This window comes from Tauraco erythrolophus, chromosome 2 (genome assembly GCF_009769465.1).
Source record: "Tauraco erythrolophus isolate bTauEry1 chromosome 2, bTauEry1.pri, whole genome shotgun sequence".
In the NCBI taxonomy this organism is placed as follows: Eukaryota; Metazoa; Chordata; class Aves; order Musophagiformes; family Musophagidae; genus Tauraco; species Tauraco erythrolophus.
The window spans coordinates 34,716,832-34,731,739 of record NC_141466.1 but is presented as its reverse complement, the minus strand read 5'-3'; the positions used below and the strand labels follow the sequence as shown (position 1 = coordinate 34,731,739).

The window sequence follows — 14,908 nt, the reverse complement described above, 5'->3', positions numbered from 1 at the left end:
ATCAGTTCTGACCCTGTTCTTGGTCATTCACAGATTTCTGAAGTACCTTTTTTTAACTGATTCATGTATCTTATTGCTGTAATGTGACTTTTTGGAATATTTAAAGAAAAAATGATGGCAATCTGCCGTGGAATTAGTTTCTAATTAATCAAAATTTGAATGAATTTTTAATTCAAAGTAACTGAATATTGAACTACTTTTGAAACACAGGGATTTTTTTTTTTTTTTTATGTGCGTGGATACATGTGTTTCTCCTATAACAGACCCAACTCATTGAACTTGACTTGAGACTTCAAGTTGACTTAAATGGTGGCTGAGACCTGGCTGCTCAGCTGTGTAGTTGGCTGAGCTACACCAGAGGTATGGCTGAGTCCTTGAAGCCTGCTGTGAATGTCTGGGCACACACACAAATGCTCTTGGCTCAGACTGCAACTTTTGTAGGATACAGAATTGGGGAAGAACGGGAGAGGAGTAAAGCTCAATTCTGTAAATTGTGTTATTCTACACGCAGCAGGTAAAATTCAGTATAAGAAGTTAAAAGCTATTTGCATATGAAATCCTTTTCATTTCATCTCATTACTTTTCATCTGTTAAGTAGGTGAAATGATCTATTTGACAGCTATGGAAAAAGCAGCTTTTAAAATACCATGGCATATTAATGTGCAAAGATGCAAGACCGAGAGGTAAACCATCTCTGTGTCTGTGAAACTGAAGCCCTGCTTTGGACAAGATTTGAAGATTGCATATTCAGCTGGAATGTACTAATGCGTTTTTACCAGTATTCACTATAGAGGAACAGTGCCCATTGCACACTTTTTTTTTTTTAAAGCAGAAGAACTGTGAGTAGAATATCAACAGATGAAGTGGTAGAATAAATTGATTAAAATTAATAAGAAATTACTAGAACTGCTTCATGTTTATCTAGGAGCTCTGAATGAGCTGAGTGTGAATTTACGGAACTGCTTTCTGTGATGCCTGCCCTCTCACATATTATTAGAGAAATAGAGGATAACAAGTGTCACCAATTATAAAACAGGACTTGAAAGGGATTGTGGGACCAAGAAAGCCTGAATGCTGTATAGATTGTGCTAAATTATGTTAAGGAATAGGATTAATAGACTTATGTAGATGTACATGAATGAAAAATCCTAGATGTTCTAGGATTAGAACAGGTCTTTAAAGGCAGGATTGATTTGCAATCAGCCCCTTCTATTTGAGTTTTCTACACAAAGTTGCCAATGAGTAGCAAAGAAGCTAGTCTGCTGGGACTTCCTTTTCTTTCTGGTCCTCTGTTTCTCCATGTGCATCCATGATTATTGCAGTTGAGGATGGAATATATTTAGTTTATTGGACTCTTACATTTGACTTCTAATGGATGTTTTAAATGGAAGTTAATGAGATCATGAGGACGAATAAAATGCTGCCCAGGTATATTGTTAATACTGCTCAGTACCTATATCTTTTAAGATGCCTTTTTTTAACACAAATGATGTAGAAGTATTTTAAAAATGAAAAAAAACCACCCTCCTCTGACTAAATCACCAGCAGTACTCCTTAAACCAGTCAAATCATGCAACATAGGCTCTTACAGAACAATGTGAAATTACTCAGTTTTGGAGCCCTGGGTGGTGTGTTAACAGTATAGGAGATTTGATATTGTTTGAATATCTCATTTTTTGGAGTTAAATTAAGACAGAAACACGTTTCATTACAGATACTGAAATCTGAAATACTTTTTTCCTCACAGCTTGGAACAAAGAAAGATGAAGCAAGCCAAAACGTTAATGCACAATAATAGACTACATATGTCTGTAAACATATTCTGTTACGTTGCTATGAAACTTTTTATTCTTGGAGGATGAGAAGATGATTGTAAGACTTCCTTAAAGCTGTTGCCCCTTTGACAGAGAGTCAGTGGTAATTTGAATGCATGTGGGGTACTTAACTCTTTGTTCTGAAAATGGCAAAGATCAATCTCTTTTTATTTAAGTAAAAATAGATCAGGGAGGGTGAAGTAATTGTTTAAAAATTGCTTCTAATCAGATACTGCTTTTTTCATAATGTTTTTAATCTTTTCAGACTTACCTTATTAGGCAACATTTCTAGTGTATTTATTCACTTGCTTAACATGCACCTAATCTTCCTGAGTTATTGGGATGGAGACACGAGAAGAATGATGATACTTTTTTCACATAGCCGTGTTTGCAATATTGCTTCCCTCACTGCTTGGAAAAGGGCACCAACCTGTTCAGATGGCTGAAACTAGGGATGTTTATAAAGCCAGGCAGGTTAATTGGAACGGACACCAGCAGAACATTTTTCTTCGGAGGCTGACGCACCTGGTTTCAGATAACGTGGAGGTACTGCTTTCACCTGGAGTGACAAGTCAGCTTGCTGAGTTTGTGTTACCTTGTTTTGAGCTGCGTGGCTGACGCAAGTCGTAGGAGAGGAGCACGTTTTAGGAAATGTTTCTTCATTGGTACGGAAATGAAATATGGAAAGACAAAGAATCTCTGGGTGGTTTATCTGCTTGAGTCAGATTTCAGCTGAGTGAATGTTTTGCAAAGGATGATGTCAATGGCTGTTTATCAAAATTGACTTCCTTTTTCACATTTTGAAAAAAATGTGAACTAAAGTAGATAAAAATACACAGGCTTAATTTTCAGTGTTTAAAGAATTTATATTTGTTTTAGTAATGATTTTTGTAGTGTATAAATAAGAAATATGAGATTAAATCTATGCCACACAATTTTTAATGTTTAGGAAAATGAATAAATTTGTTTTATCATAATGATGTGTGTATAGTTTTGTCTTAAAAGGCTAGATTTTATTAAAAAAAAAAAACCACACCAAAAAACAATCCAACCCTTGAAACTCTGTCCAAGGCTTGTTTTCCCATCTAATGAATAATAAACTGCTTTAGGTTTTACTTTTAATAAGGAATCAATATCATTTTTGTACATGTAAAATCAAAACCATTCCTGAGTAATGAATGTCATTCAGTGACAATTACCTGACTGTTTCTTCACTGTTTTAAGCCATAGTACTTCAGGATTATGCCTTTAATTCTCAAAGTCCAAATTAGGTCCTTCAAGCTGATCAGGTTAGAACTGTCATGTTGTATTTCATATTTGATTTTATTGATTCTCACTTCGTTTATTTCATCATACTCCATTGATAGCAGCGTGCTGCCTCTGATTTAATATCTCAATAGTATTTCAGCATTTTTGTTAGGATGTCTTTTTTATTCCAAATCATAGAGGGTTGAGCTGCGGTGGTGGATCTAACATGCTTTTAAATTTATTCACTTATCACAAATTGATATTAAACAATTAATTTTGAAGTTTTTATAAGCTGAAAGCTCATTTTACAGAATTGTTCAAATACATTTCAATTTTTGTGTGATGATATAAAATTATTTATAGAACTAAGGTATAAGGCAATTTCAGTGTACTCTGAAAAATCCGTTAATAAAGAGTACGGTTAGGTAAGCTTAGTATCATCTGACTTCTGGGCATTTCTCAATGAACTGTTTTTTTATTCTGCTCAGACACTAGTCTATTTATGTAGGCTACATGGTAGAGTTTTAAACCAGATTTAACTGCATTTCAGTAAGTTAGTATGTGTTAAAATAAAATAGAAATTCATGTGACGAAAAGAAGGCAAATTGAATATTTTGATTTCAATATAATAATGTTATGTTTTTAAATTTACTGTTAATTTCACCTTTTTTTCCCTTCCTTTTTTTTTTTTTCTTTTCTTCCTTCCTTCTATCTCTTCTATAGTCTTATTTTTCCAGTATTTTCTTTGCTGGTAACATCCTATATCAAATTATCATGTAAGCAAATGAAGTGGAATATATTGATCTGTCAGTAGACTTTTAAGAAGTAGGAAAGTGTAATATATCTTGGTCATATTAATGCATTTTTAGTCTATTAAAAGATGAGCTGGTTTAAATTAAAAATGTAAATGCATCCGTGAAAGAGAAGGGAAATAATGAAAGAGAAGGGAAATAAGATGTCTAATTCATGGCACCTTAGATTAAATAAAAAGGAGGGAAGGGAGAAGTTTGCCAACTGTTTACAGTCTTACAGATGGGTACAGAGACAGCTCTTTCTTGTGATTGCGTCTGAAGCAGAGCTCCCCCACATTCACAGATGGTGATAAGGCCTGGGGCAACTACACATTTTTGCATAGGTGGTTTATGTTCCTTTTTCCTTGACCACGATGCCTGTCAGCAGAGAGATTGCGCCAGAGGATGCTGTATAGCTTAGGAACTGAGATGACAGCTGCCCGTCAGGAATGAGAACAATTTACACAGTATACACTCTCTCTAGGTTCAGAAATAATCTTGCATTCTCCTTGCTATAGAAGTTCTTTCATCTTTCCATGGCATTATTTTCCTTCTTCACCCTATGGATTAGTTTGTCGATCTATTTACTCTGTAGAAATGGGACTAAATAGGTCTGAAAGCCTAAGTTTGTTATTCTGCATGGAAGAAGCATGGTACTGATGTGACTCAAATTTCCTTTCGTCAGCTCCTGAGGGAAAAGATGATTCTTGTGTGAAGTTTTTTGAACTGATTTTTGCTAATTCTTGGCAATAAAACCAAGACACAATTTATGTCTGTCAGAAGTGAGTAGAACTTAATTACGAGGAGAATAAAAGCAAGTTACAACTTCTATAAATACCTTCCCCAGTTCTGGGGCTGTTTTTATGTAGTGACATTGCCAGACACGTTGGTAGTACTAGTGAAGAGAGAATACAAAAATGCAGACTAATAGCGTTACTGCAACACGCTGGCAAGATAAATGCCCAGCAAGAATAAATGGCAGCACTAAGAAGTCATTGCCACTCTCACTTCCTATGCTGTTTTCAGTCTGGATGACATTTTGAGCACAGTACTTGCAGAGATTATTATTTTTTTTTCCAGGAGATAAGAAACAGATGACCCACATCTGAAAATTACTGAGATCAGCTTGCTCATATATACCTTGGAAATTAGAGCTATCAGGTTTTTCTACTTGTAAAATGTTCTCTGATCTGCAAGGTAATTTGCTGTAATTCAAAGCTGGTTAGGGTAATATTGAGTGCGTTTGACATCCAGGCAACAAAACCCTACTTTCTTTCAAAAGCTATGCAATAATTTTGTTAATCTGGAATTTGGTTTTAATTACTGAGATAGCTGTGGTAACATTTTTATCTCCAGCAGCAATAGCAGGGCTTCTAAATCATAAGGATTTTAAATATTTCTTGGAAATTTATTTCTAAACAAGAAGCAGCCCAGTGTGCATATATCTTAAGTACTGCAAGTCACAGGGATTTTTGTTTCAGACACTGAGTTACAAGAAATGTGTAGAAGTCATAGAAATTTGGAATGAGTAATTTGAGGAAATGATGTTTCTCATCAAAAAGATGATCTTTAAGGTGCTTGAAAATGTTTCCTCTGTCTTGTATGCAAAATCATGGTCTGTCCTGCAGTCGTCATAGCTGTTTGGACTTGTGTTGGCTTGTGTAGCCTCACTGACACCACCAACATTGTAGTCTCACTCGATGGCAGGTTTTTTAAGTGCCTTAAATGAATGGTGTCTTAGTCGTGTTCCTGATGGAGGGAAAAGAGAGGAAGGCACAGGGGAAGCCAAAACTTAATTTCTGATATATTAAAAAACAATCTGCTCAAAACAAACAACAACAACAAACCCTCAAACCAAAAACCAACCCAAAACAAAGTAACCCTTTAAGTATGAAACTCAAAACACCAGGTAAAGCACATGGACAGGGTACAAGCAGTGCCAGTGCTGTACTGGGTGATGTGTGAAGATGAAAGACGTGTTCTTGAAAGATTTGTAAAACATGCCTCCTTTTAGTATATTCTAAATACAGCTGTGGGCAGTGGTTCTCCACTTATCATCTCTTTCTAAAACCTTTTGTAAGCTTCCGTTTCTCGAGGTTCTTAACTTGCAGCTATTGAAATTAGGAGCCTTCATATTAACAACTTTCCTAATTATTAATTAATTAGTTTAGTCTTTCTTTTCAGTTATTTATTTTGTGGGTTTTAGTTACTGTTCAATTTATTTCATAGCCACTGGTGTGCACTGTGCTTACTTTCATTCCATCCAGTTTGAAGTCTTGGCATATTCATGCATGATGGACTCCTATAGAAACCTACAGTCTATTTCTCAATGTTCCAAAGGGAAAATTTAAAAGCATAACTAGATTATCCCATTGATCTGCTGAGAGAGTACAGTACTGCTGGCAAATATTGTAAATATGTCTTAGAGAGGATGTTGTAGTGGTGTTTCATCTCCCTCCCCCTCCTTCTTGTTTTTTATTTCAAGAACTGAACAATTTTATCTTCAGTCATCTGTTAGATTGATGCATATTTAGAATCTGAAATTACTGTGGCATGGAAATATGTCAGGGCTGAAATGACCTTTTGCACTCCCATGAGGAAGATGCAAAACCAAATTCTTTGGTCAACATAGCCTTACCATACGAAAGAAGACTGGTAAGACTGGGTACTGCTTCTGGGGAGTGTGGGCAAGAGACTGTACACTTTCATACAGATGCTCTCATAGATCTGTCTCCCTTTGAGTATGGACAGTTAGTTTTGACTGCCTGAAAAAAATTGAAGTAACAATGCTTTTCTTTATTGTAGGATTGTTTAATGCTTAAAATATTCTTTACTCGTCCCATAGAAGCATGAAGGATATGCATGCTTATCTATATATACATCAGAACAAATCATTTTCCTTGAAGTGTTACAGAAACTGTTCTAATCTTTTGTTAGATTCGTCTTCCTCTGAGCTGTTGAAAATTTAAAACGAAAGTATCTTTACCTGTAATGGATGTTTATTGTTGCTATGCCTAAAAAGCCCATCTAAAGAGCCATATGCTTAATTGCAGTTGATTTATTTATAACTTCAATATTTCTGGTGCTGAGTTTGTTAAAGGATTTTTTTTTTTTTTTTAATAGGTAAAGACAGAGTTTTCAACACCCCCTTGTGTGAACAAGGAATTGTTGGCTTTGGTATTGGAGTTGCTGTTGCAGGTGCTACAGCCATTGCAGAAATTCAGTTTGCAGATTACATTTTTCCAGCATTTGATCAGGTCAGTACTAATAAATTTGAAAGAAATAAAAAGAAATCTTATGACTGTTTAAATTAATCTTCTGTTAGCATTAATACTTGGTTTGAATATGCAACTTTTGCAAATGTGTCCACAGCTGTATTACTAATATTTATGCATGCTTTAAGTAAACGGGAAGGTACCAAGGCCAGTTTTTGAAGGCTGATTAAGTCATGGAAATTAATGTGGGTTGAAGCAAATGTCTCTTTATTTTTATTTTTAGTTTTGTGGCTGTGTTGGCTTCAGCAGCCTTTAATTTCTCGGCTGTGTCTTTCCAGCACCATCTCACTTCTCCGTGGTCCCGCAGCCAGCTGTGTGTCCACAGGCCAAACTATAGATTTGAACTGGGCTGATTGACAGTATGGCAATGAGGAAACAAATGGGCTATAAGACTACTCCTGAGGCCTAGGTGTCTGACTTGAACTCACTAAATTATTGCCTTGTTTGCCTTGGAAAATGTTTGCCTTTCCACTGACTTACAGGATTCCTTTGCTTCTAATTTGGTCCTCTGAATTCCATGCATGGAGCAGATGATGTAGATAAATTTCATGTACTGTAGAGCCTTAATGATGCATAACTAAAGATATTGGACTGAATGTTACTTTTGTATATAAATCTTCCCAGATTGTTAACGAAGCGGCAAAATATCGTTATCGCTCTGGAGATCTGTTTAATTGTGGAAACCTCACCATCAGAGCCCCCTGGGGCTGTGTGGGTCATGGTGCACTATATCACTCTCAAAGTCCAGAAGCTTTTTTTGCTCACTGTCCAGGAATAAAGGTACAGTAAGTCTTATTTTATGAAAATTAATTTGCTTGTTTGTTTTTTAATGAACCTGACTAACAATGAGTCTGGGTGCAAGCAGGGGAAGAAGAACGAAAGTCAACAAGAAATCTGATTATATTAATTAAAAACTCTTCTAGAAGTTTTCAAATTATAAAACTTAAACTGTGTTAAGTTTGAGAATTTATAGCTGTCATTGAAGTGATCTTTAGACATAGCAATTTGTGTGCTTTTTCCTCTAAAAGTGTACATTTTACATTTCTTCTGTGTCCTACATAGTACAGAAACTAAAAACTATCACTAATAAATAGTACTTTCTTCTTTTTTCTATCTGCCTTTGTTGTCTTAAGTGCATTATCAAATTCAATTATATGAATGACAATGATAGGCAATGGGCACAAACTGAAACAGAAGAGGTTCCATCTAAACATAAGGAAGCGCTTGGCACGGATTTCCCACAGAGGTTGTGAAGTCTTCATTCTTGGAGGTATTCAGAAGTTGTCTGCACATGGTCCTGGGCAACTAGCTCAAGGTGGCTCTGCTTGAGCAGGAGGATTGGACCAGATGACCTGTGGAGATCCCTGCCAACCTCAACTGTTCTGTGATTCTGTGAGTGACAGCGTTAGGCAAACTCTCTGTGTGAGACAGTGGCATCCCTTGAAGCGAAGATTCCTAGCATTTAGATGGATAGCTTTCCTGGGGAAGAGGAAGGGGTAGGCAGGATCCTGATAGTCTCAGATTAAGAAAGCACTGTTTGTTAGCTCTCCATCTTTTCCTGAGTAAATTTTTACCTATGGACTTGTACTTCTGGGTTGACTGGCATCCAGCCCATTAAGAAATGATTCCTAGCTTGATTAATGTGAAGGATTTAAGCAAAACCAGTATTTGTACACTGAAGACACAATGTTCATTGTTTATCTGGTATGTAAACTATTGTCTATCTATGATTTTGGTGTTAAAACTTTAGCTATAACTCATTTACAGGGAGGCCATAGCTGTTTCTCTTTACTTAAAAGAACTCCTGTATTATTCACATTTTATTTAATGATATTTGAGAAATGGAATGCATTTTTGTCTTTGGATGTTCTTTATGATCTTTGAAGTGTTTCTATTCTGAACTTGAAAATATTTCCTGACACAGACAAAAAGCAATGTACAGTCTTTTGTTAGATAATTGAATCAAAAGATTTCTTGAGCTTGTTTAAAAACAAGATTGTTTATTATCATATGGAAACATAAGATAACTTACATGATTAAAATACTGATGCCAGGTCTAGCTTATTTATGCTGATCTTGTTGGTCAATATCAAATCTTTATACTTGAACCAAGACCTGAGATTTAGTGGTCCACTGTGATTAAAACTCTTTCTAATTCATAGCAACCTAGTACTACTGTGCTTAGTCTTCTCAATTTCTTTTTTCTCCTCTCTGATCTTTCTTCTTTTCGATTTTTCACTTTCTTTCACTTTTCCTTGAGTAAAATGCTAAAATAGATTGCTACCATTAACAGCTGTCATCTCAGTTAAGGGAAAGGGCACATTGGATTCTGTGGAACTGATGGAACAATGTACTAGTTTTTGATGCACAGAGAAGTATTTTAGACTCTACCTTTCGAATTTTGTATCTTTGTGAAAGTTGTTCCTTTAATATTTTTTTGCAAAGCTGTTCATTAGTTCAGTTAATGTTTAAGGCTTAATCTTCAAAGTTGCCAGTCTTTTTTTGAATGAACCCAAACCCAGCCCTTAATGTGTGAGTTCAGAAACGCAAATGAACTTGTAGTTCAGATGCATTTGCAAAAGTCCCATATCGGTGCGTATTTTCTCCAAATTACAGGAGGAAGGGCCATGTGTTACAAGCTGGGAAGTGTAGGATTGATCTTTGGGGAGAATGGTTTTCAAAACTGCCCTCTTATTAAACTCTGTGTCATGTTTCTGACTTAAGATTTTTATTTTGTGTTTTTCTTAAGTGAAAGGAGAGGTTTGGATTTTCCAAGTAAAAGAGACTTTGCACAACTTTGGCTGTTCAGGGGAAGGACTGTAATCATTAGTGCTTAAGACAAGGCTTGTTGGGGCGATGAGGACATTGCTAGATGGTTGTATGATCTATTGTTGTTAGGATGTATGTCTTGATGGATCAGACTGTCTTCCAAAATTACTGTATTGACTCTCTCCATTCCATTGTAAGATTGCTCCAGAATATTTGCCATCAGAGCTAGAAGCTTTCTTTTTCATTTCCAGCCTAAACTTGTTCCTAACTTGTATATTTATCTGTCCTTCATCTTCTCTTTCATATACTAAAGAACAATTGTTTTCCTTTAGTCTTTGTTTTGTTAGACTAAACAATTCAAGCTATCAAAGAGATATTAACAATTTCTGAAGTTCTTTTGGCACCTGTTTCATTCATTTTCTTTCTAAATGGTGGATATATTCGTGAAGTATTCCAGCTGAGTTTCTAGCAGTGATTTTTGCAATAGCGCTAACACTTCCTTGGCTATTTTATTATTATTAGGCTTTTTTAGGGCTGTATTGCATAGTGTCCTAATTATACTTTGAGGAGATGATAGATTCAGATCTGAACTTCTACTGCTGAGTTCTAAATTTGTAACAAAAATGTAGTCCTTAAATGTGTGACTTTTCATTATGTATTTTTCAGTTTGCTTTTGCCAGTCATGTCCTTAATGTGAACTAGGTCTTTTTGGTATCATCCTCTCTAGTGGTAGTGACTCTCAGCTTTTGAATAGTTTTCAGTACCATGTTGTGACTTAACATTGTAAATGAATAAGGTAAATAAAGTCTGTCCTAAAAATGATCCCCAAGGAGCTGTGCTAGTAACATCTATCAGTTGGGTAATTTCCAATGTGTCTGTTACCAAATGCTTTGGTGAACTATTAATAGACTGCTTCTCCCTCGTTTAGAAAAATCACTTATCAATTTAATTTGATGCGGTAGCAGATTTAGGTTGTGTTTTGACTCTTTTCTGTTACTTTTATATAATTAAATGTTCTTACACTCAAAAAATACTTTGAAGACTTGGAAACTCCTGGAGGCAGTAAATTAACAAGTCTGTAATTACATGGATTCTTTTTTTCTATTCTCTATAAACAAGTGCTACAATTAATGTTTTCAGTCGGAGGGTGCTGCTTCTAATTTCACAGCTATAAAAATGTTTACTGGTAGACTTCATGGTGCATGTGCCAACTCTTTGAGATCTCTAGGATCTAGCTGGTCCTGATTTGAGGGAACTGAGCTCTTGAGTTCTATTTTCATTTAAACTGTGATAATTTGGTAATTTTTTGTTCATAATCAATATTCTCTTAGATAATCCAAAGTTAACTCTTCTGTTGGCAAACCAATTATACTTTTTCTTCCCAAGTATTCAGATTACGCTTGGAGGTCTTGCTTAGTTTTCTCTTTGCTTGATAATAGTTTCAGATATTTTTTCGATATTTGTTCATTTTCAAAATGAACAAATTTCAGGCTTCCACCATAAGCAAAAGAAGTCAACTTAAAATAGCTATTTCCTTTTTTAGTCTTCAAAACTTACTGAACTAAGTCTGAATATGTTCCAGGCCTGCTCTGATGAATCTTTACCCAAGCAACTGAGGATCACTCAGCTGAATTTTTTTGTCATACATCTACATTAATTTTACTAACCTAACATTTAAATATTTTTTTTTAACCTGACTGACTTTCTTCTGTTCCTTCTACCTCAAAATGTTATTGTTAAGATTTTAGTTCTACCTTATCAGAGAGGAGTCCATTAGTATTTAAATCATGGTGTAGAGGGGAACTATTCAAGACTCATGAATGAACAAACTGAAATTCAAAACTTGGAGTGTATGTCAGCAACATAGCAGTGATATTAATTCACTTTGTAAGAACTGCTCAATCTGTATGTAGTTTTATTTAAAGCGAATAATTTCTTGGGTTTTAATATTAGTTGAGGAAGCTTGTAGCAGAATTGCAGTTTAAATAAACTATTTGAAAAATATTTTTTCAGATTGTTATTCCAAGGAGTCCTCTTCAGGCCAAAGGACTGCTGCTGTCATGCATAGAGGACAAAAATCCATGCATATTCTTTGAACCTAAAATACTTTACAGAGCTGCAGGTAAAGATTTATATGCTGTGTTTTCCAATAAAGCAACACTTTTTGATTTTTTTCTTTTTTGCACATGTATGTTGATAGTCACAACTGAAGCAATACTGTAGCAGAAGTCTTGACTTCTACTTGTTTTGTCTTTAGCTATGCTTGGGAGTTGTGTTTTTAGAGGAATTGCGAAAACTGAGGAAGATCTCTAAATTTGGCTGCAAAGGTAGACGAGCATTTACAGCATGCTCGGTTAACTTTGAAAGTGGAATGCCTTGTACAGCCTTAGGTTAAAATAAATATATAAATAGAACTAAGAAGCATTATCCTGTATCAAAATGTAATATAAATCTGACAGAAGTTAAACTGCTTTCTTATTGATTACTCAGGATACTAAAATAAGTTTCCAGATCAGTTTATTTTTCCAAAATAACTGAACATTACCATCACCCTTTTCCAAAAGTTAAAATTTCTTTGAAGTGCTTAATTTCTAAAAAATCTTTAAAATCTGTCCCCTCAGATTTTACTCTTATGTGGACGTGTGATTGCCATTACTTTTTTCATTTGCATTAGTCATAGTGAACTTTTTGGTTCAAAGAAGTTTTAACAGCTATTATTATGTTTAGCATATAAGAACAGAGTAATTTGAAGGTGATAGTGCTTGAGTTGGTTGTAAAAATTAGCTTGTTGCTTCTTTGGACTAGAGAAACTGAACTGAGAACAGATAAGGGATGAAAAAAATTTTGCATGTGGAGATAGGCAGAGGGATTGGGTGAGCAACTGATAAAATAGAATTTAAGCTATCACTTACCTTCAGCGTTTCTATGTCATATAGCTTTATATACCAACTATGCTTGAATCTGTCAATCCAATTTATAGGTTGACTGAAGGAGAAAATGTTTATATTTTACTTTGGACCTTTTAACAGCACTTTTCCATCAGTGCACCCATTCTGTTAGTAAATTTATCCTCTTCCTAGAGAAGAGAACTAAAAAAATAACAAGGGAAAGATTTAGAAAGCAGATATTAAAGCTACCAAAGAATAGCAGAATAATTCAGGAACAAATAGGATGTTTACCAGTGAAACTGCTTATTTGCTTTTATATATTTTCGAAAAAGACCCAGAATTCCCATTAGCAATGTACTTTTAGAAGCGCAGCTATTTTTAGTGTGGTGTGATGTACCAAAACGGTATTGCATTCCTTAAATTCAGTGTGTTTTGAGAGCTTACTGAAATTTAGCAATAAAGTCCTCTGACCCATCAGTTAGATGAAGTGGTTTGGAAAATGAACTTGAGTCTGAGAGTCCTGTTAAACAAAGAAAAAAAAATGGAATTTTAAAATTCCTGTGTCTTTAAAACAACTCTTTTTTTTGTTTTCTTTAGTATTTATGGGTCACAAATACAGACTGTGGAGTTAATACTTGCTTTCATAGTAGAATGAATGGCTGCACATCAATATCACACAGCTTTTGAGAATGTAGGGAGGTTTTTGTATTTGAGGAAATGACTTGTAAAGCAATTGCTGGATCATCTAGTGTACATAAATCAGCCTCATGATTGAAATCTTGAGTAAAGATGTGCTGAAATAGTGGTTAATGTGGTTTATGTGCTGGTCAATAGCCAACCTCAGCATTGCTGCAAGATGATATTAGTAGTTTCTGAAAGACTGTGATTTCCTCCTATATTCTGATGGCCTGATTTTCAGAGAAATTAACTACATTTTTGTCGTAAAATTTCTAAGAATATTGGTTTGATCTAGGCTGAAATTTATAGTACATTTATGTCAACATATGATAGGGAAGATTGTGACAGGTGACTCGTTTTGAGGTAATTTTGAGTGGACTTTATTATTTCTTCAGTATAAAACAGGAATATTTTATTATGTGGAATGGTCTTTTTTTTTTTCTTCTTTCTTTATTTTCCCATTGAAAACCTTTCCCTCTGGCATCATTAGTTCACCTTCTTAACTGTTTAGCTGTCCTTTGTGGGTTTGGTCAGCTTGAATAGGAAGAAGAGTGGTGTTTGGGAGTTTCTCCTAGAAAATTAATCTCTTGTAGAGTTCCTTCTTATGCTGCAGGCCCTGGTCAGGGTTTCTTGTAATTCCACCATAGAAATGAAGTGGCCTGGTGAATTCAGAAATGGACCAGGGTCATCATGATTGATTCTTTGGTCCAGCAGCAGCAATAAGACACATGCCTGATAAACAAGAACAGGATAAATTGTGGAAAGAAGGATTTTAAAAATGCAACTGTCTTGTTTTTTGAGTAGAGCAAATTTTTATAATATCCCATATGAATGTGTTGATTCGAGCAAGAGAAAGAAGATAGTGCAGATTCAGAAATTTGCTTACACAGTAAGCTTGAACTCTATATGTATTTCTTGTCTCTTTCTGTTAGTGTCTCAGAATACTACAGGGTCTTCTCAAGGCTGGAGACATGCAGGCTTTCTGAAACAAGAAGACAAAATGGTATCGGATGTCCTCTGTTGCTTTATTTACCTCTATATTTTTTTTTCTTTTTTGAGGGGCAGGATGAGAGGAGTTAGTTACGGATTTCTACCAGAAACTGGCACTTTGACATTGATAAAGTTTTAGTAGAAAGACAGGATATTAATGTATAATATAGTATAAAACCCCACCCAAGGTTTCATTGAATAATGAAATTATATTTCCCCTACTATAACATTTTTTTGTTCAAGATTCATGTGAATAGATATGTTTGTTGCAGACAACTTAATGACTGATGTTACAGTGGATGTGTAGGGACTTCACTGAAAAATTAAGATGTCAAAGACAATAATGGGAAGTAGTATTTTCTTTCTGTAAAATTAATGTAGGCATTTGAGCTTCATCATTCTCCTCTGATGGAATTTGCTTTCTCCCTGTGTAGCCTCTAAATAGCTATCTGTGA

The 14,908-nt window shown here is 35.1% G+C and overlaps 1 protein-coding gene across 1 annotated transcript in view; it reads left to right on the top strand.

The window, feature by feature from the left end:
- Positions 1-14,908, top strand: part of BCKDHB (branched chain keto acid dehydrogenase E1 subunit beta) — a 140,816-nt gene that overhangs the window by 21,939 nt on the left and 103,969 nt on the right. The window contains exons 4-6 of the mRNA XM_086608251.1: positions 6,977-7,110; positions 7,753-7,908; positions 11,911-12,019. Of these exons, the coding sequence (XP_086464377.1) occupies positions 6,977-7,110; positions 7,753-7,908; positions 11,911-12,019 (399 nt within the window). The remainder of the gene's footprint in view (positions 1-6,976; positions 7,111-7,752; positions 7,909-11,910; positions 12,020-14,908) is intronic.